This window comes from Aquarana catesbeiana, linkage group LG03 (assembly GCF_042186555.1).
Source record: "Aquarana catesbeiana isolate 2022-GZ linkage group LG03, ASM4218655v1, whole genome shotgun sequence".
Classification (NCBI taxonomy): domain Eukaryota; kingdom Metazoa; phylum Chordata; class Amphibia; order Anura; family Ranidae; genus Aquarana; species Aquarana catesbeiana.
This window is the reverse complement of record NC_133326.1, coordinates 14,335,831-14,363,166: the sequence shown is the minus strand read 5'-3', so window position 1 is coordinate 14,363,166 and position 27,336 is coordinate 14,335,831. Positions and strand designations below refer to the sequence as shown.

The 27,336-nt window shown below is 45.0% G+C and overlaps 1 protein-coding gene across 1 annotated transcript in view; it reads left to right on the top strand.

Moving 5' to 3' along the window:
- Window positions 1-27,336, top strand: part of DIS3L (DIS3 like exosome 3'-5' exoribonuclease) — a gene marked incomplete at its 5' end in the record, with an annotated part of 76,224 nt that overhangs the window by 8,143 nt on the left and 40,745 nt on the right. Inside the window, 4 exon segments of the mRNA XM_073618305.1 lie at window positions 18,251-18,379; window positions 19,411-19,546; window positions 25,064-25,240; window positions 25,319-25,397. Of these exon segments, the coding sequence (XP_073474406.1) occupies window positions 18,251-18,379; window positions 19,411-19,546; window positions 25,064-25,240; window positions 25,319-25,397 (521 nt within the window).

Here is a 27,336-nt window from a genome sequence, read left to right as displayed (position 1 = left end):
TAAACGCAAGCCGGTTGTCGGCTTTCTGATAGTCAGCACTGATAATCAGGGCAGGCCCAACAATCTGTTCCCACCAGTACCACCCATCAGTGCTGCCTCACCAGTGCCCATCGGTGCAGCCTTATCCGCCTCATTGTTTAGCAGTTTTAGTCCTCTAGCTGTGCATGGAGACGAGTGGGGGGAAGATGGCACCCACTCGTCTCCATGCCACTGCAGGGCGGGAGTGACGCCAAAACGTCACTTCCGCCCATACGTCTTAAAGGCACATTTTTTTCAATGTAATTTTTTTAAATGACTTATTTTTTTTTTTTATTGAATTTTAGTGTAAATATGAGATCTGAGGACTTTTTGACCCCAGATTTCATATTTAACCACTTCAATACCATGGACGTCATATGACGTCCTTGGCTTTGAGTGCTTATATCTGAATGATGCCTGTAGTTACAGACATCATTCAGATATTGCCGGTTTCAGCCGGCGAATCTCTACACCATAGGAACGATCATAGCGGCTGTTCCGCCGCTTGATCGTTCCTATGGGAGGCGAGAGGGGACGTCCCCCCCCCCCCCCCCTCCCGCCGCCCTCCGGTGCCTGCTCCGACTCACTGTTACGATCGGTGAGGCGGAGAGTAGATCCGCCGGCGCCGGATGTAGATCATAGAGATTTCCGGCGGACCAGATGGTCCCCGGAGTCTCTATGATCGTCGGAGGCCGGGCGCGATGTTATGACATCACGCCCGGCCTCTCCATTTAAAAAAACGGCGCCGCTTCGGCTTGGAAGCGGCGATCGTTTTTATTTATTTTTTTTTTTATTTCAGGCTTCCCAGCCTAGTGGTGAGATATGGGGTCTTATTGACCCCATATCTCACTATTAAGAGGACCTGTCATGTCATATTGCTATTACAAGGGATGTTTACATTCCTTGTAATAGGAATAAAAGTGATCAATTTTTTTTTTTTTTCAAAAAAGTGTCAAAATAAAAAAATATATATATATAATTAACAAAAAAAAAAAAAAAAATTTTTAAAGCGCCGCTGTCCCCGTGTGCTCGCACGCAGAAGCGAACGCATACGTAAGTCCCGCCCACATATGAAAACGGTGTTCAAACCATACATGTGAGGTATCGCCGCGAACATTGGAGCGAGAGCAATAATTTTGGCCCTAGACCTCCTCTGTAACTCAAAACATGTAACCAGTAAAAAATTTTAAAGCGTCGCCTATGGGGATTTTTAAATACCGAACATTGGCGCCATTCCACGAGCGTGTGCAATTTTGAAGCGTGACATGTTAGGTATCTATTTACTCGGCGTAACTTCATCTTTCACAAAATGCAAAAACATTGGGCTAACTTTACTGTTTTGTTTTTTTTTTAAACACAAAACAGTTTTTTTCCCAAAAAAAACGCGTTCGAAAAATTCCTGCGCAAATACTGTGTGAGATAAAAAGTTGCAACAACCGCCATTGCATTCTCTAGGGTCTTTGCTAAAAAACATATATAATGTTTGGGGGTTCTATGTAATTTTCTAGCAAAAAAATGATGATTTTTACATGTAGGAGCAAAGTGTCAGAATTGGCCCGGTATTGAAGCGGTTAAGACAGTGGTTCTCAACCTTTCTACTGCCATGACCCCTTGATAAAATTTCCCAAGTTGTGGGGACCCCTAACAGTAAAATTATTTTTGTAGCGTGGGTTGTCAGCACCCAAGGCAAGACAGGTCATTTGCACCCCTAACCCACGTACATTTAGCGCTCCATGAGTCCCTTCCACTCATACAGTATTAAAACCCCTTATGGTATATTTTAGGATGTACCACTCTTTCTCTTTGTTATCCTTTCTCTTCCCTTTATCTCTTTCTATCCTAATTTCTTGTTTTTTTCCCCCATCGCTCTCTCCAGCCGTCTTTCTTGTTCTTTCTCTCCCTTTTTTCTTTGTTCTTCCCCCTCTTTTCCTCTCCCTTCTATATATTCTCTATTTATATTCCTTTTCTTACTCCTTGGTGGGGGGGGGGGGGGAATGGAATGAGTAGCAGTGCTGGGGGGAGTTCTGACCATCCAACTTAGGTGCTCTTGATCAAGGTCATCTGCTGATCTGAGAATTGTAGTGGGGACTTTTAATGGCAACTATAATCACAGGTAGTGTTACTCACTGTGTCTCCGACTTTGTGGTGTCTCGTAGCAGTGACACGTATGTGCCGAAATCAGAAGATAGGGTCTCCTCCAGCCCATCCCACTTAACATTCCTCACCAGTCAGCTGACCGCTAGTCTCTGCCCCCCAGCCATGCCGTGAACTGAATGGGCAGCTGCAAAGAGGCTGAGTGGGCGGCCGCGGGCTCCAGGAACAGCCCTGCTGGGCTGCCGCAAAATGGCTGGGAGATCGGTGGGGGCTTCAGGCCAGGATTCGGTGACCCCTGACAAAACGTCATTCGACCCCCTAGGGGGTCCCGACCCCTAGGTTGAGAACCACTGGGTTAAGAGGACCTGTCATGCTTTTTTCTATTTACAAGGGATGTTTACATTCCTTGTAATAGGAATAAAAGTGGCACAATTTATTTTTTTTATTATATTTTTTTTTTAACAGTGTAAAAAGCAATAAAATCATATAAAATAAGAAAAATAAAAAAAAACAATTTTTTTTAAACGCCCTGTCCTGACGAGCTCGCACGCAGAAGCGAACGCATACGTGAGTAGCGCCTGCATATGAAAACGGTGGTAAAACCATACATGTGAGGTATCGCCGCGATCGTCAGAGCGAGAGCAATAATTCTAGCCCTCGACCTCCTCTGTAACGCAAAACATGCAACCTGTAGAATTTTTTTTAAACGTCGCCTATGGAGATTTTTGAGGGTAAAAGTTTGACGCCATTCCACGAGCGGGCGCAATTTTGAAGCGTGACATGTTGGGTATCAATTTACTCGGCGTAACATTATCTTTACAATATAAAAAAAAAAATTGGGCTAACTTTACTGTTGTCTTACTTTTTTATTCAAATAAGAGATTTTTTTCCAAAAAAAAGCGTGCTTGTAAGACCGCTCCGCAAATACGGTGTGAAAAAAAGTATCGCAATGACCGCCATTTTATTCTCTAGGGTGTTAGAAAAAAGAAACAATATATACTGTTTTGGGGGGTTCTAAGTAATTTTCTAGCAAAAAAAACTGTTTTAAACATGTAAACGCCTAAATTCCAAAACGAGGCTGGTCCTTAAGTGGTTAAAACAACTGAACACAGGTGAATGCTGCTTGTAATGTTTTATACTGTTGACTTTAATCTGTAGAAAAAGTTTGGTTTGACTAATTTTTATTCAATAAGCCCTAATGCGCTTTATATTTGCTGCAGAATTAAAACCAGACTGATGGAAACTAAAGCATTGATCAATATGTGAACAGACACTTGTTGTTCATTAATGAAGTCCACAATCTGAGTGCAGTTATTTTTTTATTGTCGCTCATCGGCTTACTTTACCCGTATGATTTACTTGTTTAGGTCTCATTCACACAGGCGTACTTAAAGTGGAATTCCAGGCTATACCTAACTAATCTTATGCTCCCTCCCCCCTAATATCTTTTATACTGACTAACCTGTGTAGGAAAGATGTAAAAACGTACCTATTTTCAGGCCACACCAATCCGGTCACGTGATCCGGCTCCCCTGTGTCAGCCAGTGGCGGCTGCAGGGGGGGGGGGAGAGGGAGCACCAACAACGGATGGGCCACAGGGGCCTATGGGAGACATCACCTCTCCCAGGCATTACCAGCCGGTTTCAAACGGTCTCTCCTCTCCCCTGCAGCAGCTGCTGGCTGACACAGGGGAGATCACGTGACCAGACTGGCCTGAAAATAGGTAAGTATATGCACCTTTCTTACACAGGTTAGTCCAGGGCTCAACAAAACCCAGGTGCCAGGTCGCAATGGCGACTGAAAATTGCGTCCTGACGCCTGGGCAACACAGCAGCAGCGGTCTGGATTCCTCCCATGTACCCCCCCCCCTCGCGGGTGTGTGACCTAAGGTCCGGCTGGACGATAATTAAGGCTGCAGCCTTGTGGCCTGCTGGAGCGAGATACACACTCCTTTGTGCGAACCGGCGCCCTCCTCTGTTGGGCGGTGCTGTGATGAGCACAGCTTGCTCTCCCTGCCTGGCCCACCTCCGACATCATCTTCCCATTTTGACAGCGGGGGTTGAAGTTGCAGGCTTGATCGGTCTCCCTTTCCTTACCGCCGCTGAGTGGAAGGGGAGTGCCGCCTATCAGTGCCACCTCATCAGTGCTTGTCAGTGCCTAATGCCGCCTATCAGTGCCACATCAGTGCAGCCTCATCAGTGCCCACTAGGGTTGCATGCCGAGCATTTGCATGAGTACTTTTACTCGTGCAAATGCTCTGATGCCTAATCCGATACCTGGGCAGTCAGGGACGATAGGTGCGGTGGTGGGGGCGGTTACAAGCAACGATCTCCCTGTATAGATTTTAATAAAGCAGCTGACAGCCGCTTCTCCTCCTCTCTTTCCCGCGGCTTTCAGCTGCTTTATTAAAATCTATACAGGGAGATCGGTGCTTGTAACTGTCCCCCACTGCTGCACCAATCGTCCGTGACTGTCCCCCTCTGGTGTCCCCCTCTGCCCCAGATCTGTCAGGATGGAGAGCGGAGGAAAGAGGCGGTAAATCTGTTATTTCCGGCTCCTTCTTTTTCTGAATGAACAGAATCAATGATAACTGTTTACAGTGCTTCAGTTTATGAATGAAGAGGAGTCTCTGAAGAAGAAAGCATTGTAAAAAAAAATAACAAAGTATAAATTGTAAAATATAAAATTGTAAAAATAAAGTAAAAGTAAAAAGCTACTGACACAGTCCATGCCTCATCAGTGCTGCATATTAGTGCCACTGTCACATGACATGAAAAAAATTATCGGTAAAAAGGATCAATACTTGTATTCGGTCTTAAAAAAGTGGTATCGGTGCAACCCTAGTGCCCACCAGTGCTGCCCATCAGTGCCTCATCATCGGTGCCGCCTATTAGTACCACCTTATCAATGGCCATTGGTGCAGCCTCATCAGCGCTGCCTATTAGTCCCACCTTATCATTGCTCATTAGCGCAACCTCATCAGCGCACATCAGTAAAGGAGAAAAATTACTTTTTTTTTCTTTCTTTTTTTTTGGCTTGGCACCAGGCGTGGAAATTCTTACTGCCTGGCGCGCTGGGCAAGTGATTTAAAAAAAAATGGCTCCTAACTTTTTTTTTTTTTTTTAGCTGGCTCCTAGATTCTAAGAAAATTTGTCAAGCCCTGGGTTAGTCGGCATCGGTGTTAGAAGGGGGAGGAAGCATTTTTTTAATATTAGTTAGGTATAGCCTTCCACTGTAGCATTCCACTTTAAGTGTACATCCATGCAAAGGGGGGGGGGGGGGCATTTGCCTGCACAGGTGTTCAATGCATCTGCATGCAGGCAGTCCCATTCATGTCTATTGGAAAGCAGCGGCTGCACAGACACAGCCGTTGCTCCCAATTTGTGTATAGATATAAAAAAACTTTATAAATATATATTTTTTTCCTTTTAGAAGTGATCACATTCACTCTGTTCTCAGCTGCATAAGAGCTGGGCGGGGGGGAAGCAGCAGCACACTGAGCTTCCCAGAGAATGGCTGTACAACAGGGACGTGTCAGGACAAGTCTGATTGGAGGAGAGCACACGAAGGTACCATCACAGCTTGAGAACTGACCATGCTGGGCACTCCTGCTTAGTGTGGTCAGTTTTTAATTGGTGAGCAGAGGGACTGGCAGGAACACCAGGGATTTCACACAAAGGAAGCAATACAAAGAGAACAGGAGACTTTCCTCATACTAGTACATGGTATACAGCAGGCACATATCAGGAATATCAAATACTGAGGCAACAAACACTTTAGGGACACAGTTGAATGGAGACAACAAATTACAGGTAAATGGGGGGGGGGGGGGGGTTCTAGAGGCCGGTGTGATCTGTTCACGCAGTCATGGAATCGCTGTGTGTTTTCATCACCTACTTCACTAGGGGGTTGGGGTTGTGACAGAGATGCAGATGAAGCACATCCTTGTGGCTCGTTATCTTTCCAATCAATTAGAATGAAGGAAATCAATACTTAAAATCAAATAGAAGTTAAAAGGAAAAATAAAAAAGAATGGTGATATCTCCATTCATTTTTTTCAGGAAGTAGAAGCATGCTGGTAATGGGAGGTCATCATTAATGACTTGACATACATTAGGACAGGCTGGGAAATAATAAGACTTATGGAGATGAGGAATAGCCAGTTTAACATGTAAAACACACGCTCTGTCCTTCAGGGGATGTTCATTATTTAGTGTGTTCCAAATCCCAGGAAGGAATAAAATATCGTTTTAACAATCAATTGCCTTTCATGTTGATTAACGAAAGTGGTTTAAGATCGATTTTTTTTTTTTTTTTTAAGGTAAGAACAATTCTCTAAAGATTCAGAATAGCCACAAAGATGCGATCAATCCATTTTTTCCATCTACTAAATACCTTGGCAAACATAGATATTGCCTTTATAAAATGTAATGTTCAAACCAATAATAACAAATACATTTAAATAGAAAATTTAATGGTGACATCACTGCTGTGCTTCTATGTAGCCTGTGCAGGGAACGGAGCTGTGGGAGGGGCCCAGAGGCCCCGCCCACTACAGTCTGCCAGCAGAAACCTACCGGAGGGGGTGGAGACAAAACCGGTCACCCTGCACAAGGAGAGGGCACAGCAGTAAGCGGTCTTTATTACAGAATATTTTTTGCACAAATGCAAAGTGTGTGTGTGTGTGTGTGTGGGGTGGGGGTGGGGGGTTGTTTTATAATGGCTAACTGCGCATACAATAGTACCTTGGATTACGAGCATAATCTGTTCCAGAAGAATGCTTGTAATCCAAAGCACTCTTATATCAAAGCGAGTTTCCCCTTAGGAATCAATGAAAACTCATATAATCAGCTCCAGTGTCACTGCTATTGTATGCAGTACCGCATGTGGCCAGAGGCGAGGGGGGGGCGCCAGAGACCACCCCCTTTGCCATTAATGAACCTGAAAGTAACATTTATTATGTCACTTTTGGGTGCAGAGCGGTCATTCCTCAGCTATTATAGCCGAGGATGCAGCTATTCAAGTACAGTCTGCACTTAATTAGCTGCTTTGGAAAGAAGGGAAGATATTGAGGGTCTAAAAGACTCCTGATGTCTCCACTGCATGCTTCCCCTCCATGAATCCTGCAATAGCAAGCAACAGAGCGAAACTATTCACGTACATGGATCGCTTTCGGAGGGCGCTACACTGGCATGGGGTACAATTACTGCAGCAGCATGCCGCTGGCCTTTGCCAGTTAAACACTGCAAGGGTTAATTGCTCATTTATGTCTAGGGGAACAATAAAAGGAGATCTGCTTTCCCACACCTCCCTATAGCTAGACCCGTCCTCCGTGCTCTTGTAGTCTAGGGCAGTGATGGAGAACCTTGGCACCCCAGATGTTTTGGAACTACATTTCCCATGATGCTCAACTACACTGCAGAGTAGCTGAGCATCATGGGAAATGTAGTTATAAAACATCTGGGGTGCCAAGGTTCGCCATCACTGGTCTAGGGTCTTGATGTCGTCGACACCAGAGCAGGGTCCATAGCCCTACTTTGGAGGGGAGGATGCCGAGGGCCAGTCCACCGGCGGATCTTAGGGGAGCGCCGCCTGCTGGGGGGGGAGGAAGATCAGGCAAGTAAAATGGTTTCTCCTCTCCCCTGGACAACATGAGCTATTGACTCTTGCTCATTTTTAGCTACATAGAGTTGGGTTTTAATCGCTGGCCAACCATATAACTTGCATATATGGTGGCAAGGCAGCTCTCCTGTGCCAGATTATGTACAAGGTACGTGATCTGGCATGTCCGGGTAGGGGGCACACGTGCCACCGGCTAAAAACGTGTGCTGTGATTAAACACAGCAGATGTCGATCAGCAGGTGCCGGCCATTGGATGGCAGCTGGCACCCGCCGATCATCGGAAATTCACACAGGACAGTGCGCTTCCTATGTAAACAAGGCAGAGCTCTGTCCTGTTAGCGGGGAAGTAATGGATCTTCTTTCCCTGCATAGCAGGGAAAGAAAAACCATTATGTCCCTTAGTAAAAGCAGCACACATAGTACACAAAAACACTGGCTAGGCACACATTTAACCCTAGAGCGGTCCTAGATGTTTAACCCCTTCCCAGCCAGTGTCATTAGTACAGTGACAGTGCATATTTTTATCACTGTATTAGTGTCACCGGTTTCCCCTCTGCAATATCGCAGTCTCGCTATAAGTCGCTGAAAAAAAAAAAAAAAATTCCAGTATATATACCATAGCTCAGTGTTTCTCAACTCCAGTCCTCAAGGCATCGCAACAGGTCATGTTTTCAGGATTTCCCTCAGATGAAACGGCTGTGGTAATTACTAAAGCACTGAGGCCTCTTTCACACGGACGATCTGTATGTCCGTTTTTCATCCTTCCGTTTTCGGATGAAAAACGGACATACATTCATCCCTATGGAGCGTCGGATGTCAGCGGTGACATGTCCGCTGACATCCGACCCGCTTCGATCCGAAAAGTGTAACGGAGGAAAAACCTACTTTTCCATCCGTTATCGGATCGGGTGACGACGGACACTACGGTCCGTCGTCATCCGATCCCCCATAGGGGAGAGCGGCGCTCTGACAGGTCCGCCACTGCACAGCGTGCAGCGATGGACCTGTCATCTTCCTGCTCAGCGGGGATCGGCGGAGCTATCCCCGCTGAGCAAGCGGGTGTTCACGGGGCGGATCATCATTGATGAGCCCTAAGGTGAAACTGATCAAATCACTTGTGCAAAATAATGGCAAGCCTGAAAACATGACCTGTTGGGGCGCCTTGAGGACTGGAGTTGAGAAACGCTGGTTTAGTTTGTTTGTTTTTTTACCAAAAACATGTAGCAGAATACATATTGGTCTACAATGATGAAGCAATTAGATTTTTTTACATTTTTTTTCTATATTGGATATATTTTAACCACTTGCGGACCTCTGCACGCCGATATATGTCGGCACAATGGCAGCGGTGGGCAAATGGGCGTACCTGTACATCCCCTTTTAATTGGTGGGGCTAACAGGCCGCCTACAGCATGATCGTGCCCGCTGTCTGCTGGTCTTCCGGCGATCGTGTCACGGAGCCGCAGAACAGGGAAGTGTCTATATAAACAAGGCATTTCCCCGTTCTCACTACTCCCTGTCATCGGGAGCAGTGATCGATGTCATGTGAGTTGAAGCCCATCCCCCCCCACAGAATCACTCCCTAGGACACACTTAACCCCTTGATCGCCCCCTAGTGTTTAACCCCTTCCCTGCCAGTGTCATTTACACAGTAATCAGTGCATTTTTATAGCACTGATCGCTGTATAAATGACAATGGTCCCAAAATAGTGTCCGATGTGTCCGCCATAATGTCGCAGTTACGATAAAAATCGCAGATTGCCGCCATTACTAATAAAAAAATAAAATTGCCATAAAACTATCCCCTATTTTGTAGACGCTATAAGTTTTGCGCAAACCAATCAATATATGTATGCTTATTGTTTTCCCTTTCCGTCATTTCAGGACAGCCACAATAGAGAGATAGTCTCCTCCCCTTCCTCTGGAAACACTGCGCCAGCCCATAAAATCTCTCCTCCCCTGCCAGACCTCAGTTATTAGTGTTTCCTCCGGTGGGGAGACACTGTGCAGAGGAACCAGGCCGGGTGCAGTCAGGGAGACTGTGGCCTCTTTCTAAAAAATCATCCCTAGGGAAGCAGGGGCTTCCAGGATGAAGAGTGGCGGTACATACCGCAGCTGAAGCCACCCCTTCCTTGCCGAGCGCGGCATCAGGTCGTGGGGGACCCCTATCGCGTCCACAGGGCCGCAGCATGGAGACAGTCCGCTCTCCCCTGTATCCATACAGGCCGCAAAAGTTTGGAACCAGCGGGCCGGACGACGGGTGACGTCATTTCCGGCGGGGGGGCGGACGCTTTCCCTTTGACCCGCGACTTCCGGTTCCGGGTCGCGGGGCTGATAGGGGGCCGGGCTCAGGCTGGAGTGAGTCGCTTCACATGTACACAGTGTGAGACTCTACACAGGCAACCACCTGCAGTCATGTCTGAGGTTCCCCATCAAATAAAGAGATCTCTTTGGTGGTGGAGGAAGGAAGTGAACTTGTCACAGGGACGTCTGTGGCTCATCCCAGTCCCACAGATCCTAACCACGGATGCAAGTGGCAAGGGCTGGGGGGGCACATCTGGGATCCCTTCTAGCGCAGGGCACATGGAAGGGCGACGAGCTGCAGAGGTCTTCCAATTGGAAAGAGCTGAGGGCAGTAGGCCTAGCCCTCAGATTCTTCAAAAAGGAACTCCAGGGCCACCATGTACAGGTACGGTCGGACAACTCATCCACCGTGGCCTATATAAACAAGCAGGGAGGCACCAGGAGCGGAAGTCTGCTGGCCCTAGCAGAAGACATTCTAAGCTGGGCCGAGTCCAACACTCTCTCACTCTCAGCGGTTTTTCTGAGAGGGGAGAGGAATATAATCGCAGATTTTCTCAGCCGGAGGAGTCTAAAGGAAGGAGATTGGGCCCTCAACCAGGAGGTTTTCAATCTCATATCCGAGAAATGGGGACCCCCGGAAGTGGATCTTTTCGCTTCAAAAGACAACGCGAAAACCCCCTGTTTTTTCTCCCTAAACGCAGGGGAAGGAGCACTGGGAGTGGACGCATTATCTCAGAGTTGGCATTTCAGGACATGTTATGCCTTCCCTCCTCCGGTACTATTACCGGCGGTTCTGAGGAAGTTTCAATTAGAGAGCACCTCTCTTATTCTGGTAGCTCCACATTGGCCGAAAAGGGCATGGTTTTCAATCCTCAGTCAGTTAGCAGCGGAACCTCCCCTTTTCCTTCCACCTCGAAAGGATCTTCTGTCGCAGGGTCCAGTCCTCTGTCCACAGGTGCAGCAGTGGAAATTAGCGGCCTGGCTACTGAGGAGGGTATATTAAGATCCAAGGGGTTTTCAGAGAGCTTGATCTTTACCCTCCTCAACAGTAGGAAAAAGGAGACCCGTAAGATTTACAAAAAGGTCTGGCTCCTTTTCAACAAATGGTGCATAGAAAACTCCTTCTCGGTGCAGAGTCCCGTAGCTGCGTTGGAATTTCTGCAGTGTGGAGCGGACAAGGGTTTATCTGTAGCTACCCTTAAAAGTCAGGTTTCAGCACTCAGTGCTTATCTGGAGAAGTCTCTGGCTACCAATCCATGGGTGGTCAGATTCTTTAAGGCACTGTCAAGACAGAGACCTACCAGGGGTCCTCCCTTTCCCGGGTGGGACCTATCTCTGGTTTTACAGAGCCTTACGGGAAGTCCCTTCGAGCCATTGGACAAGTGCCTGTTAAAGGAACTTACCCTAAAAACAGTATTTTTAGTTGCAGTAACAACTGCCAGGAGGGTCAGCGAAATTGAGGCGTTATCAATTAGACCTCCTTTTTGGGTTATTTTGCCAGACAGGATAGTCCTTAAGACTGATCCAGCTTTTTTGCCTAAGGTGGCGTCAAGCTTTCATAGAAGCCAGGAAATAGTCCTACCCTCGTTTTGTCCCAATCCTTCAGGTGAAAGGGAACTAAGATTTCATTTTTTAGATGTAAGGAGGTGTATCCTACAATACCTAGAGATGACTAAGACAATAAGGAAGTCTGATTCTCTATTTATTTTATTTTCTGGGGCCAGAAAGGGTCTCAGAGCGTCTCGACGCACGATTGCCAGGTGGCTTAGATTAGCTATTGGGCAGGCATATTCTTTAGCAGGGAAGGAGGTCCCTAGAGGCATAAAGGCACACTCCATCAGAGCAGTGGCAACTTCCCAGGCAGAGAAGGCTGGAGCAACGCCAGAGCAAATATGCAAGGCAGCAACATGGTCCAGCTACTCCACTTTCGTTAGACATTACAGAGTGGACCTGGTGGCGGCAGGTGAGCAGGCTTTTGGGCGAAAAGTTCTGCAAGCTGTAGTCCCACCCTAATTGGTAAGTGCTCGATTATCCTCTCTATTGTGGCTGTCCTGAAATGACGGAAAGGGAAAATTAAAGTTACGTACCGGTAACGTCTTTTCCTGTAGTCTTTCAGGACAGCCCTAGTTACCCACCCTAAGCTTGGGGGGGTCTTATTAAAGACCAGAACGCAATATGGTAATGATATTGATTGGTATGTTATTAATGTGTTCTTGTGTCTCCCCAGCTGGCCGGAGGTACTCTTGAAAGAACTGAGGTCTGGCAGGGGAGGAGAGATTTTATGGGCTGGCGCAGTGTTTCCAGAGGAAGGGGAGGAGACTATCTCTCTATTGTGGCTGTCCTGAAAGACTACAGGAAAAGACGTTACCGGTACGTAACTTTAATTTTTTTGTTTTTTTTTATCAAAAATATGTAGAAGAATACATATCGGCCTAAACTGAGTAAAAAAATAATTTTTTTTACATATTTTTGGGGGATATTTATTATAGCAAAAAGTAAAAAATATTGCGTTTTTTTTTTTTTTTTTTCAAAATTGTCGCTCTTTTTTTTTTTTTTGTTTATAGCGCAAAAAATAAGAACCGCAGAGGCGATCAAATAGCACCAAAAGAAATCTCTATTTGTGGGGAAAAAAGGACGTCAATTTTGTTTGGTTACAGCATCGCACGACCGCGCAATTATCAGTTAAAATAACTCGGTGCCCTGTTGTTGCCTACCTATGTGACTATATTGGGCTCAGAGTCATTTGTACCTATGTACTATTCAAATATTTACAATGAAACGTTTATGTAATAAAAAAATAAATAAATAACTCGGTGCTGTATCACAAAAAAATGGCCTGGTCATATTCAGGTCGGGGGGGGGGGGGGGGTGGGTGGGTGTTAAATCTTCCGGAGGTCAAGTGGTTAAAAATCTGCCGTCTGTGCTTGGCTTTAATGCAGAATGGGTTAATTTGACAGGTAAGTGCAATGAGCCCCTGTAAGCCGGCACCCACTGAAAAGTTTTTTTTTTTTTTCTTCCCCCTGAAGGGCCAGAGTCAGACAAACACAATTAACATCCATTATGTAGTCCTCTGACAGGGTTTTATCCAAAGTGGCTATAGGAATGATAAATCTGCACTTTATCTCGGCAACAAATTTGATTTGTGTAACGATTTCCATTCAGATATGGCGATCAGCGCACCTCTCAGCGCTCCTATTTCATACGGTTTGATGGACGGCGTCCAGTGTCAGAGACGTGAGCCTTCACTACCCAACCATTATTGAGCCCTGCTTTCTCTACCATACTATTTTTTTTTTTTTTTTTTTTTTTTTTTTTTTTTTTTATATTTAGCACACATTTTTTTTTTTTTTTTTTTAAATTGATTGAGAGTTTCAATCAAGTGCTTTTCACACCGATTGCCCTATTTCACAATGGGGAACATGGCCGGCTTCCATATCGGTTGTACTTCTTGGGATTTCTACCCAGAGAAGTGTCGGATGAAGTACAAATCCAGCCTAAACTTTTTTTTTCTTTTGATAGTTTTGTGTCCAGAGGGATTAAAACTGCTGTCCATATTTTTTACTGCTATTTCCCCTCCTTACTATCCTGGTGACAACAGTGTCACAAGATGAGGGAAAATCTCCAGCAGTGACCCACACAGAGGAAAGGCGTAGAATAGATGTTCAAGGAATTAATATAAAAATAACTGCGCTAGACACATAAATAAACAATAGCAGCCAGCACTACAATCTTAACCACTTCAGCCCCGGAAGAATTTACCCCCCCCTTCCTGACCAGGCCAATTTTTGCGATGCGGCACTGCATCGCCTTTAAGGCTCCATTCACACTAGCGCGTTTTTTGATGCATTTTGCAGAAATGCATGGGAATTTTTTAACATGGGTTCCTATGGAACATGTTCACATCAATGCCTTTTTGTACCTCTGCGATTTTGGAAACGGTCAGGGACTTTTTTTTTTCATGCAAAATGCAGCGTTTTGCATGTAATAGAATTCAATGGACCAGCATCAAAAACGCAAGTGCAGCATTTTTGCAGCGTTTTTGGCGTTTTTTTTTTTTTTTTTTTTTTTTTTTTTTTTTAGACTGTATACAGTCTAAAACAAACTGTAAAAAAAAAAAAACGCAAAACGCTGCAAAAACTCTGCTCAAAAACGTGGCAAGCATCACAAAAAACACTGCAGAAACGCTCAAAAGCAACATGCATAGGTGTGAATCGAGCCTTACTGACAATTGCGTGGTCGTGCGATGTTGTACCAAAACAAAATTGACGTCCCCCCCCCCCCCCCACCACCACCACCACCACCATAAATAGAGCTTTCTTTTGGTGGTATTTGATCACCTCTGCGGTTTTTATTTTTTGCACTATAAACAAAAGAGCGACAATTTTGAAAAAAAAAACACAATATTTTTTGCTATAATAGATATCCCAAAATGTAAAAAAAAAAAGTCTTCATCAGTTTAGGCCAATATGTATTCCTCTACATATTTTTGGTAAAAAAAAAAAAAAAAAAAATAAGCGCATATTGATTGGTTTGTGCAAAAGTTATAGCGTCTACAAAATTGGGGATATATTTATATAATTTTTACTATTTATTTTTTACTAATAATGGCGGCGATTTTTATCGGGACTGCGACATTGCGGCGGAATGGATCAGACACTTTTGACACTTTTTTTTTTTTTTTTTTTGGGACCATTGACATTTATACAGCAATCAGTGCTATTAAAATGCACTGATTTCTGTGTAAATGTCACTGGCAGGGAAGAAGTTAACACTAGGGGGCGATCAAGGGGTTAAATGTGTTCCCTCTCAGTGTTCTAACTGGGGGAGGAGACCGATCATTGTTACTAAGCATTAGGAACAACAGGTCTGTCTCCTCACCCCTGACAGAACGGGGATTAGTGTGTTTACACACACAAATCCCCATTCTGGCTCTGTCAGGAGCGATCGCGGATGCCCGGCAGACATCACGGGCATGCATGGCAGCTACGGCGATTTGCGCAGGGGAGCCATTCTGCCGCCGTCAAACGGCGGGCAGTCGGCAAGCGGTTAAAGTGGAACTTCAGTCATTTTTTTATCTTTCCATCTATTAAATCTTCTGCCCTTGTTGTTTTTAACTTTGGATAGTAAAACATTTTTTTTCTTCCAGTAAATCCCTTACAGCCCACTTCCTGTTTCTTGTCTGGTCATTAGCCTAGGCTTATGACATCATACACAGCTCTCTCTCTTGTCATAAGAGGGCCAATGAGAGCTGCAGAGCTGGAAGTGTGCGTCTGTGTAAATCCAGGAAGTGAACAGGCAGTGGCTTCAGCTGCCCACAGTTAAGATGGCTGCAGCCAGACTCAGTGGAGGGAGATTTATGCAGCATATTTGGCAAGTACAGAATCACAGTATATATAAAATAATATGCAAAGTGGTTGGAGGGAAGCTTCAGAATGGCAAAGATGTTTTTATTGCAAATTATGTGAGCAGACTGCAGTTCCTCTTTAACAAAATTGTGTGAATGAATAAAGTGAAAACAGTGCAGTGCTAAGAATCAAATGTTGAGTATTCACATATCAACATACTGTGATATACAAAATAAATTGTGATTAGCATATACGAAAAACTCATCAGACTGATGGTGTCTCTGAAATGTACTGTGCAAATTGTAAATCAACATTGGTAGTATAGTCCCATTGGTGATTAAAACATTAATCCATTAGTATATATTGATGGGAAGGAATCCAGGAGTGTAGGACTAAAGGAGCCACCGCCGTGTGTCTATCCACCACCCAGGGGAGAAGATTAAATACACTTACCAGAAGGTACTGTAGCATCAATCAACCAAAAGCTCTGGATAGCGAGTGGTGCAATTCCTCCTCAGGAAACTTAGACCCAGCATGTGAGAATATGGATCAGGATGACAATGTCCCAGATGGTAAAAAAACCTCCTTTCACCACAGAACCGTTTGGTAGGTTTATGGTTAACAGCATCCATAAAAAATAACAGAAAGCCTCCACATAGTGAAAAACCATACGGTTACAAGTTTATTTGGAATAAAAAGGCTTACCATGGATTCCAAGATGTATTGCTTCAAGTAAAAAAAAATCTCCTCTGTGATCACAAAAGCATAAAATTCAAAAAGGCGCAATGGCATGGAAAGGACTCGTCAAATCCGACGCGTTTCGTCTACAAAGACGTCAACTGAGGTATCAGATGTTAGCTTATCACTTCTGTCTGTAACCCAGCTTTTCTCTTACTTCCTGTCTGTTAAAACAACTGTCGACAATAAGTGAGGGTAAAGCTTTCTCGTGGAGCCCTAGAGAGAGTAAAAACCTGACACGGTTTCCTTCCCCATTCTCCAAAAAAAAAAGAAAGTTTTGGCTAAGCGTACACTTGAGCGCTGTAAGATTTTACGCCCTTCATGACCAGGCCGTTTTTTTTTTTTGTTTTTTTTTTTTTTTTTTGCTTTTTAGCACTGCGCTATTTTTGACCTCTTGTTCACACCGGTGCGGCTTCAAAATAAAGCTACTTCAGCGCAATTTCAAAGCAGCACATAAGTGCGATGTTTGCCCTTCTGATTTTCATTGCGGCTTGCGAATTCATTTAACAGAAGTCTATATAAGTTACAATGAAATCTGTAAAAAGTAGCACAGAAACCTTTTTAATAACCGCGGCGACGCGAGCGGTTCCGTTGCCAGCAGTGGGGCGCGATTTGTCCTGCGATTTGGAACTGTCATACTTGTATGTCTGTACCAAGGCCAAACATTCCAGGGGGTGGAACGTTTTCATCAGGATTATTCGGGTGATTTTGGTTACATCTAGAGGGATGCAGACCCTGCCACTTTCCTCATTAGAGCTTTGCAGGTGCAGCAGCTGGTTGATAATAAAGCAACCACTCCCATTACACTCACTTACCACATGGGCACAGACAAACACACAGGGATTTCTTCAGAATAACAGAAGGGAGGAATCTGCAACAAAGTTTATTAATATCCCTGCAATGTACAGAGATTACCCAGGGGGGCGGGGGATTGGGAATCTTTTTTCCTCTTAACAAAAGTGGAGTTACTCGTTAACCACTTGACCTCCGGAAGAAGATTTACCCCCTTCGTGACCAGGCAATTTTTTGCGGTATGGTACTGCGTTACTTTAACTGACAATTGCGCAGTCGTGCGACGCTGTACCCAAATAAAATTGACATCCTTTTTTTCTTTTCCCAGGAATAGAGCTTTCTTTTGGTGGTCATGTGTATTCTATTTGAATCTCGGTGAGCTTTGTGTATTTCTTCCAGATCTGTGCAGTAATCCAGTGTGTGACTTCCTGTAATAATGACCGCTTACTGCTGCTCTCTCTCTCCCTGTGCAGGATGACTGGTCTTATCTCCGCCCCCTCCTGTAGTTTTCTGCAGGCAGCCTGTAGTAGGTGGAGCCTGTTGGGTCCCTCCCTCAGCTCTGCTTTCTCCTTGTGCAGGGTGATTGGTCTTGTCTCCGCCCCCTCCTGTAGTTTTCTGCAGGCAGCCTATAGTAGGCGGGGCCTGTTGGGTCCCTCCCTCTGCTTTCTCCTTGTGCAGGGTGATTGGTCTTATCTCCGCCCCCTCCTGTAGTTTTTCTGCAGGCAGTCTGTAGTAGGTGGAGCCTGTTGGGCCCCTCCCTCAGCTCGGCTCTCTCCTTTTGCAGGGTGACTGGTCTTGTCTCTGCCCCCTCCTGTAGTTTTTCTGCAGGCAGTCTGTAGTAGGTGGGACCTGTTGGGCCCCTCCCTCAGCTCGGCTCTCTGCAATAGGCTATGTACAACACAGCGATGTCAATGCTACTTTTTACAAAATAATATCTGGGTTTGCAAAGACCTTGGGGTGCACACAAAGTTGTTTTTTTTTTTTTTTTTTTTTTTATCGGTTGTGTCTTTTGAGGAATATATTTAAATTAATGTTTATATTCCTGGAGTTCAGCTTTGAACCAGAAGTTAGTTTCTAAAGTTAATTAAAGTTAATTTAATTTGATTTTTTTTTTAATTAAGTTCTCTGTACCATGTAGAACGTTCGTCCATATAGCAGGTCATGGTCTTGAAAATTAAACAAAAATTAACCTTGTGGTCCCTTTTTTTTTTTTTTCTTAAGGCAGGTTCAGCTGAAACGTTTTGTTCTTCTTGACAATAACCCAAAGTTTATAGAACGTGCTTTCCTCCATATTGGAATGCATTTTTATTGTTATTCCTTTCCTCCTATTTTTCCAGGCAGTACAAGAAGCTTCGGACCTTACTTCGCGATGCCCGCCATGATTGTATCTTTTTCCCAAATGAGTTTCAGCTCGATGCTTATCTCCCCAGAGAGATGGGTGAAGCTGTGGAAGACTGGCAGTCCAGGTATGATCCTTCTGTGCATTACACAAATGTGTTTTCCTTGTTGAAAAAGCTAAATCCTCTGTTCGCTGCAGTTGAGGGATTAAAGTGGGTTTCCAGATTTTTCCCTACTAGAATTCCCCACAAACCACCAGTATGTTCCCGGGGGCGGGTGCAGAGTCGGGGGTCCTTGTTGGGGGCGGGTGCAGAGTCGGGGGTCCTTGTTGGGGGCGGGTGCAGAGTCGGGGGTCCTTGTTGGGGGCGGGTGCAGAGTCGGGGGTCCTTGTTGGGGGCGGGTGCAGAGTCGGGGGTCCTTGTTGGGGGCGGGTGCAGAGTCGGGGGTCCTTGTTGGGGGCAGGTGCAGAGTCGGGGGTCCTTGTTGGGGGCGGGTGCAGAGTCGGGGGTCCTTGTTGGGGGCGGGTGCAGAGTCGTGGGGTCCTTGTTGGGGGCGGGTGCAGAGTCGTGGGGTCCTTGTTGGGGGCGGGTGCAGAGTCGTGGGGTCCTTGTTGTGGGCGGGTGCAGAGTCGGGGGTCCTTGTTGGGGGCGGGTGCAGAGTCGGGGGTCCTTGTTGGGGGCGGGTGCAGAGTCGGGGGTCCTTGTTGGGGGCGGGTGCAGAGTCGTGGGGTCCTTGTTGGGGGCGGGTGCAGAGTCGTGGGGTCCTTGTTGTGGGCGGGTGCAGAGTCGGGGGTCCTTGTTGGGGGCGGCAAGTGAAGTAAGGGCAAGTAGGAGAGAGGTGTTGAGAGGAGGGGGGGTCAGATGATGGGGGTCGGGTGCAGTGGTGAGAGTTGGAGGTTGGTGGTCTTGTAAGGTGCAGGAGGATGGGGGTCTGCTGCGTTAGTGAGAGTGCTTGGGAAGGAGTAGTTATGAAGGCACAGCGGTGGGAAGATTTCAGGCTTGGTGGTGAGAAATGGAGTGCTGGCAAAGGGGCTGAAGGGGCAGGTAGGTAGTGTGAGCTGAAGGGGCCACAAATTAGGACAATGTCCTATTACAACACAGACTCGCCTGCTGCACGGGACCTCTCTAAACTTGTCTGATTCCTTTTGATTTGTCTGCAGATGCATTTACAATTCCACAGTCTGGTATTATCAGCACTGCCAAGCTAAAATACCCATCATTATGGTGACTGAGAATGAAGAGGCGATCCAAAAGTACATCAATGAGACTGAAGGGGTCTATGTCTTATCATTTAAGGTCAGTGAGATACCGGGTGTCATCAGTACACAAAGCAAGACACTGCAAGGTGTGAACTTGGAGGAGGTTTTCAGGCGTTTTGGCGCTAGAAATAGCGCCTGGAAAGCGCCTGAAAACCACCACCCATTCATTTCAGTGTGACTTTTCATGCTGGGGCGGTGTGCTTGCGGGATGTTCGGAAAAGTCCTGCAAGCAGCATCTTTGGGGCAGTTTGGTAGCGCTGTATTTAGCGCTTCAAAAACGCCCTGCCCATTGAAATGAATGGGCAGCGCTTCCAAATCGCTTCGGAAGCAATGCAACACGGGCGCTTTTAACCGTTTTGGGGTTAAAAGTGCCCCGCTAGCAGCAGAAAAGTGCAGCTTAAACAGCGCTAAAAACGAGCCGCGGCCCCAGTATGAAAGAGGTCTTGCGGTAAAAAATGTTTAGGCTTTAGAACCGCTTTAAAGTGTATCTAAACCCAAGAACAAACACGGTGGGATTTTTGCACATGCGCACAAACGCTGCCAGCTTCTAGAAGATTACCACTATACTGTCCAGCGGCATTTGTGCAATTGGCACACAGTTGCAACTTAGTAGCACGCTGCCTTCTGGGATCGCTGTGACGTAGCAATCCCAGGAGACCGCAGGGCTCAGCCTAGGCTCAACAAATGGCTACAACGGTAAAACATTTAACATCTTTTAGCCTTTGTGTAGGGGGGGGGAGATAAAGTTAAAAGAAACAGTTGCAGTAAGTTTAAATTTACTATACTCGGTGAAGTGACTGGCCTCGCGTGATATATAGGAGGATTTCCTTCATCTCTGTATGTTGTACCTGTTTATCTGCATCTTCTCTTCTCTACCTCCCTTTAAAGTCCAGAATTGTTAAAGCTTGTCTGAGCTGTCAGAAATGGGGCTGGGAACTGGAATTAGACTTTGCAGAGGAGACCTGATTGGAGGGGAGGGTGGGAGGGAAGGGACACCCCATAATTGCACATAGGAACAGAGCTAAGGCCGTCAACCACAGGCTGTGTGCTGGATTTCCCTCCCCATCACCTGTTTTTTCTCTTGGTGTCAGGAAAACTTTTCGGAAGCGACTCATGCTTATAGCAGAGGAAGGCGGCACAAGATAGAAATTACACTTAGTGCTCTGGACTGAGACAAGTACACACTATAGAGGGATACAACCACTTTAAGGCAGTGTGGCCTATCTGAGAATTGGGCCCCGTTCACATGGACACCGAGGCCTGTACATTGGGTATTAGGCCTCTGTTTTATCAGCCTGCCACTGCCCAGAGCTGCTTGCATGCAACCTGTGTTAGTGACTGCAGATGCAGTGTCTGTACAGGCTCCCCTGCACAGCCGAGTTTGACAGGGGCGTGTGTGCATACTGTCTGCATTTGGCCTGCACACCTGCCCCTGCAGCCTGTCAAACTCTGCGCCAGGCACAGAAGTAAAGGCCTCAGTCTCAGGGCCCGTGTGAACAAGGCCTAAGAAAATAGTAAGCAAGCATCAGCTTTATCAACAAAACTTTCTACAATTTAAAAAAATATTTTGAACTATTCAGTACTGCGATGGAGAGTTATTTGAGTTGGGGATGAAAGTGGTGCAGTGCAGCAGTCTATGTGGTGATTGTCACATTTCTTCTTGCTGTCTGTCATTGTGCAGCCAACGCCAAATGTCGTGTTATGTGCATCGATCCACATAGAGTTTGAGTTACATATTGATGCTTCCGCGCGACATGTTTCACTGAATTTGTTACGCCGCTTCTTCAGGAGTATATGCATCAATCTAAAAAGCAGTAGACCATTCATAAGAAATTTGTAATGATTTTTCATAATCAAACTTTTTTTTTTCATAAAAAAAAAGATACATGCATTTGTTTTATGAAAAAAAAGTTTGATTATGTAAAATCGGTACAAATTTCTTATGAATGGTCTACTGCTTTTTAGATCGATTGAAGAAGCTGTGTAACAAATTTGGCGAAACATGTCGAGTGGAAGCATGTGTTTGTTGAAGCCCATCCATTTTATCTAATGAATTTTAATAAATATTCAAAAATTTTTTAAACATAATTTGTATGTATTCACACCTTTTAAAGTCCCACAAATTCTTTATTTAAAGCCCCCAAAAGTCTTTATATTTTCTCTATTCAATATTGGGATATGGTGCCAATTTTATTCTTTCTTCATCTAGAACTAAATAGTAGCGATATTGAGTTACATATTGTACACGGACAGAGCTATAGAGCGTTCTCCTATTGTGAAGCAGACTTGTTTTTACTTGGCTTTCACTATTCTGACAGCCACTGAACTCTGGGACAATGACACCATAATATCACTATTCTACCTGAAGCAATCCTTTTTTACTTGGCATAGAAAGCACCAGATATTATCAGCTGGCACAAGTCCCTTTCTGTAGTAACAGAGGGATGAACCAGGTGATGACATCAGGGAGTGACACCTCTGTTGCCTCTCCTGTAAATATGTAGAAAACAGAAAAGTGAAGCTGACACTTATTATCTTGCATATGTTAGTGTCAGGAACCATGAATCAGATGGAGACTGAAAATGCAGTTAATCACTTAAGGACCGGGCCTATTTTTTACACCTGTTTACAAGGTAAAATCTGGGGCTTTTTTTTTTTGCTAGAAAATTACTTAGAACCCCCAAACATTATATATATAATTTGTGTGTGTGTTTGGGGGTTCTAAGTAATTTTCTAGCAAAAAAAAAGATTTATTATTTTTATTTTATTAATATATATATATATATATATATATATATATATATATATATATATATATATATATATATATATATATATATATATATATATATATATATATAATCTTTTTTTTTTTTTTTTTTTTTTTTTTTCAGACATCCTAGATCAGCGATGGTGAACCTTGGCACCACAGCTGTTTTGGAACTACATTTCCCATGATGCTCAACTACACAGCAGTGTGCATGAGCATCATGGGAAATGTAGTTCCAAAACATCTGGGGTGCCAAGGTTCACCATCACTGCCCTAGAGATTAAAATGGCGGTCGTTGCAATCATTTATGTCACATCGTATTTGCGCAGCAGTCTTACAAACGCAATTTTTTTGTGAAAAAATACACTACTGTTTTCTTATTTTTTTTTAAATAATAATAAAAAAAAAAAAGTTAGCCCAATTTCTTTTTATATTGTGAAAGATAATGTTACGCCAAGTAAATTGATACCCAACATGTCGTGCTTCAAAATTGCGACCGCTCATGTAATGATGACAAACTTTGACACTTAAAAAATCTCCATAGGGAAAGTTTAAAAATTTCTACAGGTTACCAGTTTTGAGTTACAGAGGGGGTCTTTTGCTAGAATTATTGCTCTCGCTCTATCGATCGCGGCGATACCTCACATGTGTGGTTTGAACACGGTTTACATATGCGGGCGCAACTTACGTATGCGTTCGCTTCTGCGTGTGAGCACGGCGGGACGGGGCACTTTACATTTTTCTTTTTTTTTTTTTTAATGTTTTTGGTAACTTTTATTCCTATTACAAGGAATGTAAACATCCCTTGCAATATAAAAAAAAGCATGACAGGACCTCTTTAATGTAAGATCTGTGGTCAAAAAGACCTCAGATCTCATATTTACACTTAAATGCAATAAAAAAGAAGAAAAAAAGTCTTCTTTTTTTTCTTTTTTTTTTTTTTTTAAAGTGGTTGTGAACCCTTACACACCACTTTTCCCTACAGGTAAGCCTATAATAAGGCTTACCTGTAGATACTGAAAATATCTCCTTAACCTGCACAGTTTAGGAGAGATTTACCATATACACTTGCGCCTACTTCTTTGGTGCATGCGTACTGAAGAAAGGTCACGATTGTGCCGTTTCTAAAGGGCCCGTGCCGTGACCGTCGGTTCCCATGCGCATGTGCAGAGTGCATGTGAACTATCAATCTGTTGCTGCACTTGCAGGTCTCTGAGGAAGGTGGCAAGGTCTGCATCCCTTTAGGTCTGAGTAACGCTATGAGTATCTCACCAAAAATGACATTTTTGTTGCAGGGGATGCCCAAAATCTGACTTGTGTCTTAGTGCAGACTTCTGGGAAAATCAGTGAGCCAATTACACAAGCAGAAAATTACATATCTGGGGAGGGGGGGGGATCTGTATACCATCTGCATACAGAACACCTCCAGGTTACCATATTGCATTTTGCAGAAAATTACAGAGCTGCTGATTGAATAGGAAAGGTAATAACATTCGATCACAGTATGACTTGTGTGACCGTTGTATACATTATATTATTTTTTTTATTTGCTATTTTTTTTCTCCCCCATGAAAGTGGAGTTACTCTTTAGGCTCGGTTCACACTGCCCTATGCGAACTGCTGGGAGCGTCAATTTAAAAGTTAAGGACACCCCCAAATCAGTTCACATATCGCAGTGCGAACTGCAAATTCAGACAGGAATCGGATCCCATGCGATTCGGTATGCGGTACCGTATTTTAGAGCGGGCGATCAGCTTTCCAGTTATAACAACCGATGCAGCGAAAAGCCGCTCGACTGTTATCCCGGAGGAGCGGGAGGGGACACCCCACCCTCCCGCCGCCGCTCTGAGTGGGCCTCCCGTCCCACCGGGAGACCCCATCTGCGATCCGGTACTTCCGGCGCCTAGTGACAGACTGGAACGAAGCCGGAGATGGCTTCCTTCCAGCCTCCTGAATGTAAACACAGAAGCGACGTCACTTCCTGTTTACTCGGCTGCCAATGGCACCGGTTTTAAAAAAATATAAAGTATTCAGAATTGCCCAAAACGGCGATCTGTATGGCTGAAATCGCATTGCACAGAAGTCGCATGTGGTTTGCACTGCAATGCGAATCGCATGCGATGTCGGACATCGCAGCAGTGGGAACCGGCCCTTAAAGCTGAAGGCAAGTATGATGTGTATTGTTATATTGGCCCAGCTTGGCACCCTGTAAGTATGTATATCTCATACCTGAGGGGACTGCTGTGGAAGGTGAGAATCGCTGTAGTAGTCGGCACTACTACAGTGACCACTGCGACTTTCCAGGTTCTTTGCAGCATAGTGACTACGGGACAGGGAAGAGGGGGGTAAAGGGGGTCATTTGACACTGTCTTCATTCACAGAACACATTTTAGCAATGAATACAAAGCGTGATTGGATGGGGTGGAGCTTGTGACATCATTGCCCCGCCTCTTCACCTCGTCCAATCACAAAACTCCTGGTATTTATTTAAAAAACGCAAGAGACATTGTGAGTGGCAGTGGTGCTGAGTGAGCGACTCCCTGTGGTTACTATGCAGGAAGGGAAGGCACTCGGTAGGGGACACAGAGCATTGTGGCCATTACAGAAGTAGTGGTGACTGTTCCCTTCCACAGCGATCCCTCAGGTATGAGATAATCCATACTTACATTGGACCTAGCTGGACCAACATAACTACAATACAGATCCTACCTAGACTTCTGATAAATACACTCTATAACCTAATACATAATCAATGATCTCCCCTCCTCCCCCTTCTTCACATAGGAATACTTGGAGACATTTTGGCCACATCTGAAAGGAGCCCTGGAGTTGTACAGCTCAATCCGCGAGGCTCTTCAGGAGCGTGAAACCGAAAGCCGGGAGAGTAATGGCAAGGAGTACCAGGAGCATCTCCCGCTGGAAATTCTGGAAGCTGGAATTAAGTCTGGTAGATATAAGCAGGTGAGTCGATCACACGTGAAATGTGTTTACAGAGAGAAGCTGCATGATCACACACTGACCAGTCCTTACTCTGTGCAGGGGGTACTCAGCGTCAACAAGCATCGCTCTCAGCTCGAGGCCTTTGTGCGACTTCAGGGTCTGGGAGGCAAAGACTCCGGTATGAAAAAGGCTTCTTGATTCTGTTATATTTTCTAACTCTATGGAGGGAGGAGATTTACTAAAGATGGAGAGTGCAAAATCTGGTGCATCGCTGCATAGGAACCAATCCGCTTCCAGGTTTTATTGTCACAGCTGAAAGTGATTGTAAAGACCTTTTTTTTTAAATAAATATATCATACTTGCCTCCACTGTGCAGCTCGTTTTGCACAGAGTGGCCCCGAACCCTCGTCTTCTGGAGTCCCCCGGCGGCTCCACATCATCACATAACCCCCTAGGAGAAGCGCTTTCCCGAGGGGGTTACCTTGCGGGCGCGCTCCCGAGTCCAGCGTTTGGCGTCCATAGCCGTCGAATGTATGTCTCGTGCCCGCGTCATTGGATTTGATTGACAGCAGCTTGAGCCAATGGCTGCTATCAATCTATCCAATCAAGAGCCGAGAACCCCGGGCAAGGAGACAGCATGTCCTGCCGGGTCAAGTTCCAGGGCTCAGGTAAGTAAAACAGGGGGCTGGGGGGGGCCGGTCACTGCCAGGTGTTTTTTCACCTTAATGCATAGGATGCATTAAGGTGAAAAAACACGAAGGTTTACAACCCCCTTTAATTGAACAAGCTGAAGTTAGAAGCTGATTGGCTACCATGCAGAGCTGCACCAGATTTTGCACTCTCCAGTTTTAGTAAATCGACACCTTAGAGTGGCTCTGAATAGACCTGATCACAACTCTTGGTTTGACAGGAAAAGGATGGGAAGGATCTCCAGTTTTGGGCGTCCCTAAAGGGTGAGGAGGAGTGCTTATGACACCTGGAATCACTTGTTATAGGGGATACAACACCTTGGACTTGTCAGCAGTGTCTTATCCCATATTAGCCGCTTGCCGACCAGCCGCCGTCATTATACTGCGGCAGGTTGGCACGGCTGCGTGAATCGCTGTAGGTGTGTGTCGGCCGCTTTAAGAGCGATAGGGGGGGGAGGGCGTGCGCGCACGACACCAGAGCCCATGCGCGAGAGCCAGAACAGGATCTGTGTATGTAAACAAACAGATCCCTGTTCTGACAGGGGAGGGGAGAGAGAGATCAAAAGTGTCCAATTTGTCCGCTGCAATGTTGCAGTCCCGCTAAAAATCGCAGATCGCCGCCATTACTAGTAAAAAAAAGTTTTAAATAATAAAAATGCCACAAATCTATCCCCTTTTTTGTAAACGCTATAACTTTTGCGCAAAACAATCAATATACGCTTATTGTGATTATTTTTTAACCAAAAATATGTAACATATTGGCCTAAACTGATGAGAAATTTTTTTTTTTGGATATTTATTATAGCAAAAAGTAAAAAAATATTGCTTTTTTTTTTTTTTCAAAATTGTCGCTCTTTTTTGTTTATAGCGCAAAAAAATAAAAACCACAGAGGTGATCAAATACCACCAAAAGAAAGATCTATTTGTGGGAAAAAAAAGGACATAAGTTTTGTTTGGTACAGCGTCGCACGACCGCGCAATTGTCAGTTAAAGCAACGCAGTGCCGTATCGCAAAAAATGGCCTGGTCATTAAGGGAGCAAATCCTTCTGGTCCTTTAAGTGGTTAAATTATTATTATACAGGATTTATTTAGCACCAACAATTTGTGCCGCACTTTACAATGTAGAGGGGGGGGACAATACAGTTCAATACATTAGGGATGGGAGGGACAAATGGCTCAGTCCACATTTTCACTCAGAGATGAAGCAGTGACTCGGAGGAGGCAGCTACTGCTGTGCTGTCGCTTAACCACTTGGCCCCCGGAAGGTTTTGCCCTCTTCAGGACCAGGACATTTTTTTGCTATTCAGCACTGCGCTACTTTTAACTGCCGCTTCACCGGTCTGGGGATTTGAAATCCCTGCGGCTTTCTCTTCTCTGCTGACAAGTACGCGCTAGATGGCTCCTAATTGGTCAGCATCGTCCATGTG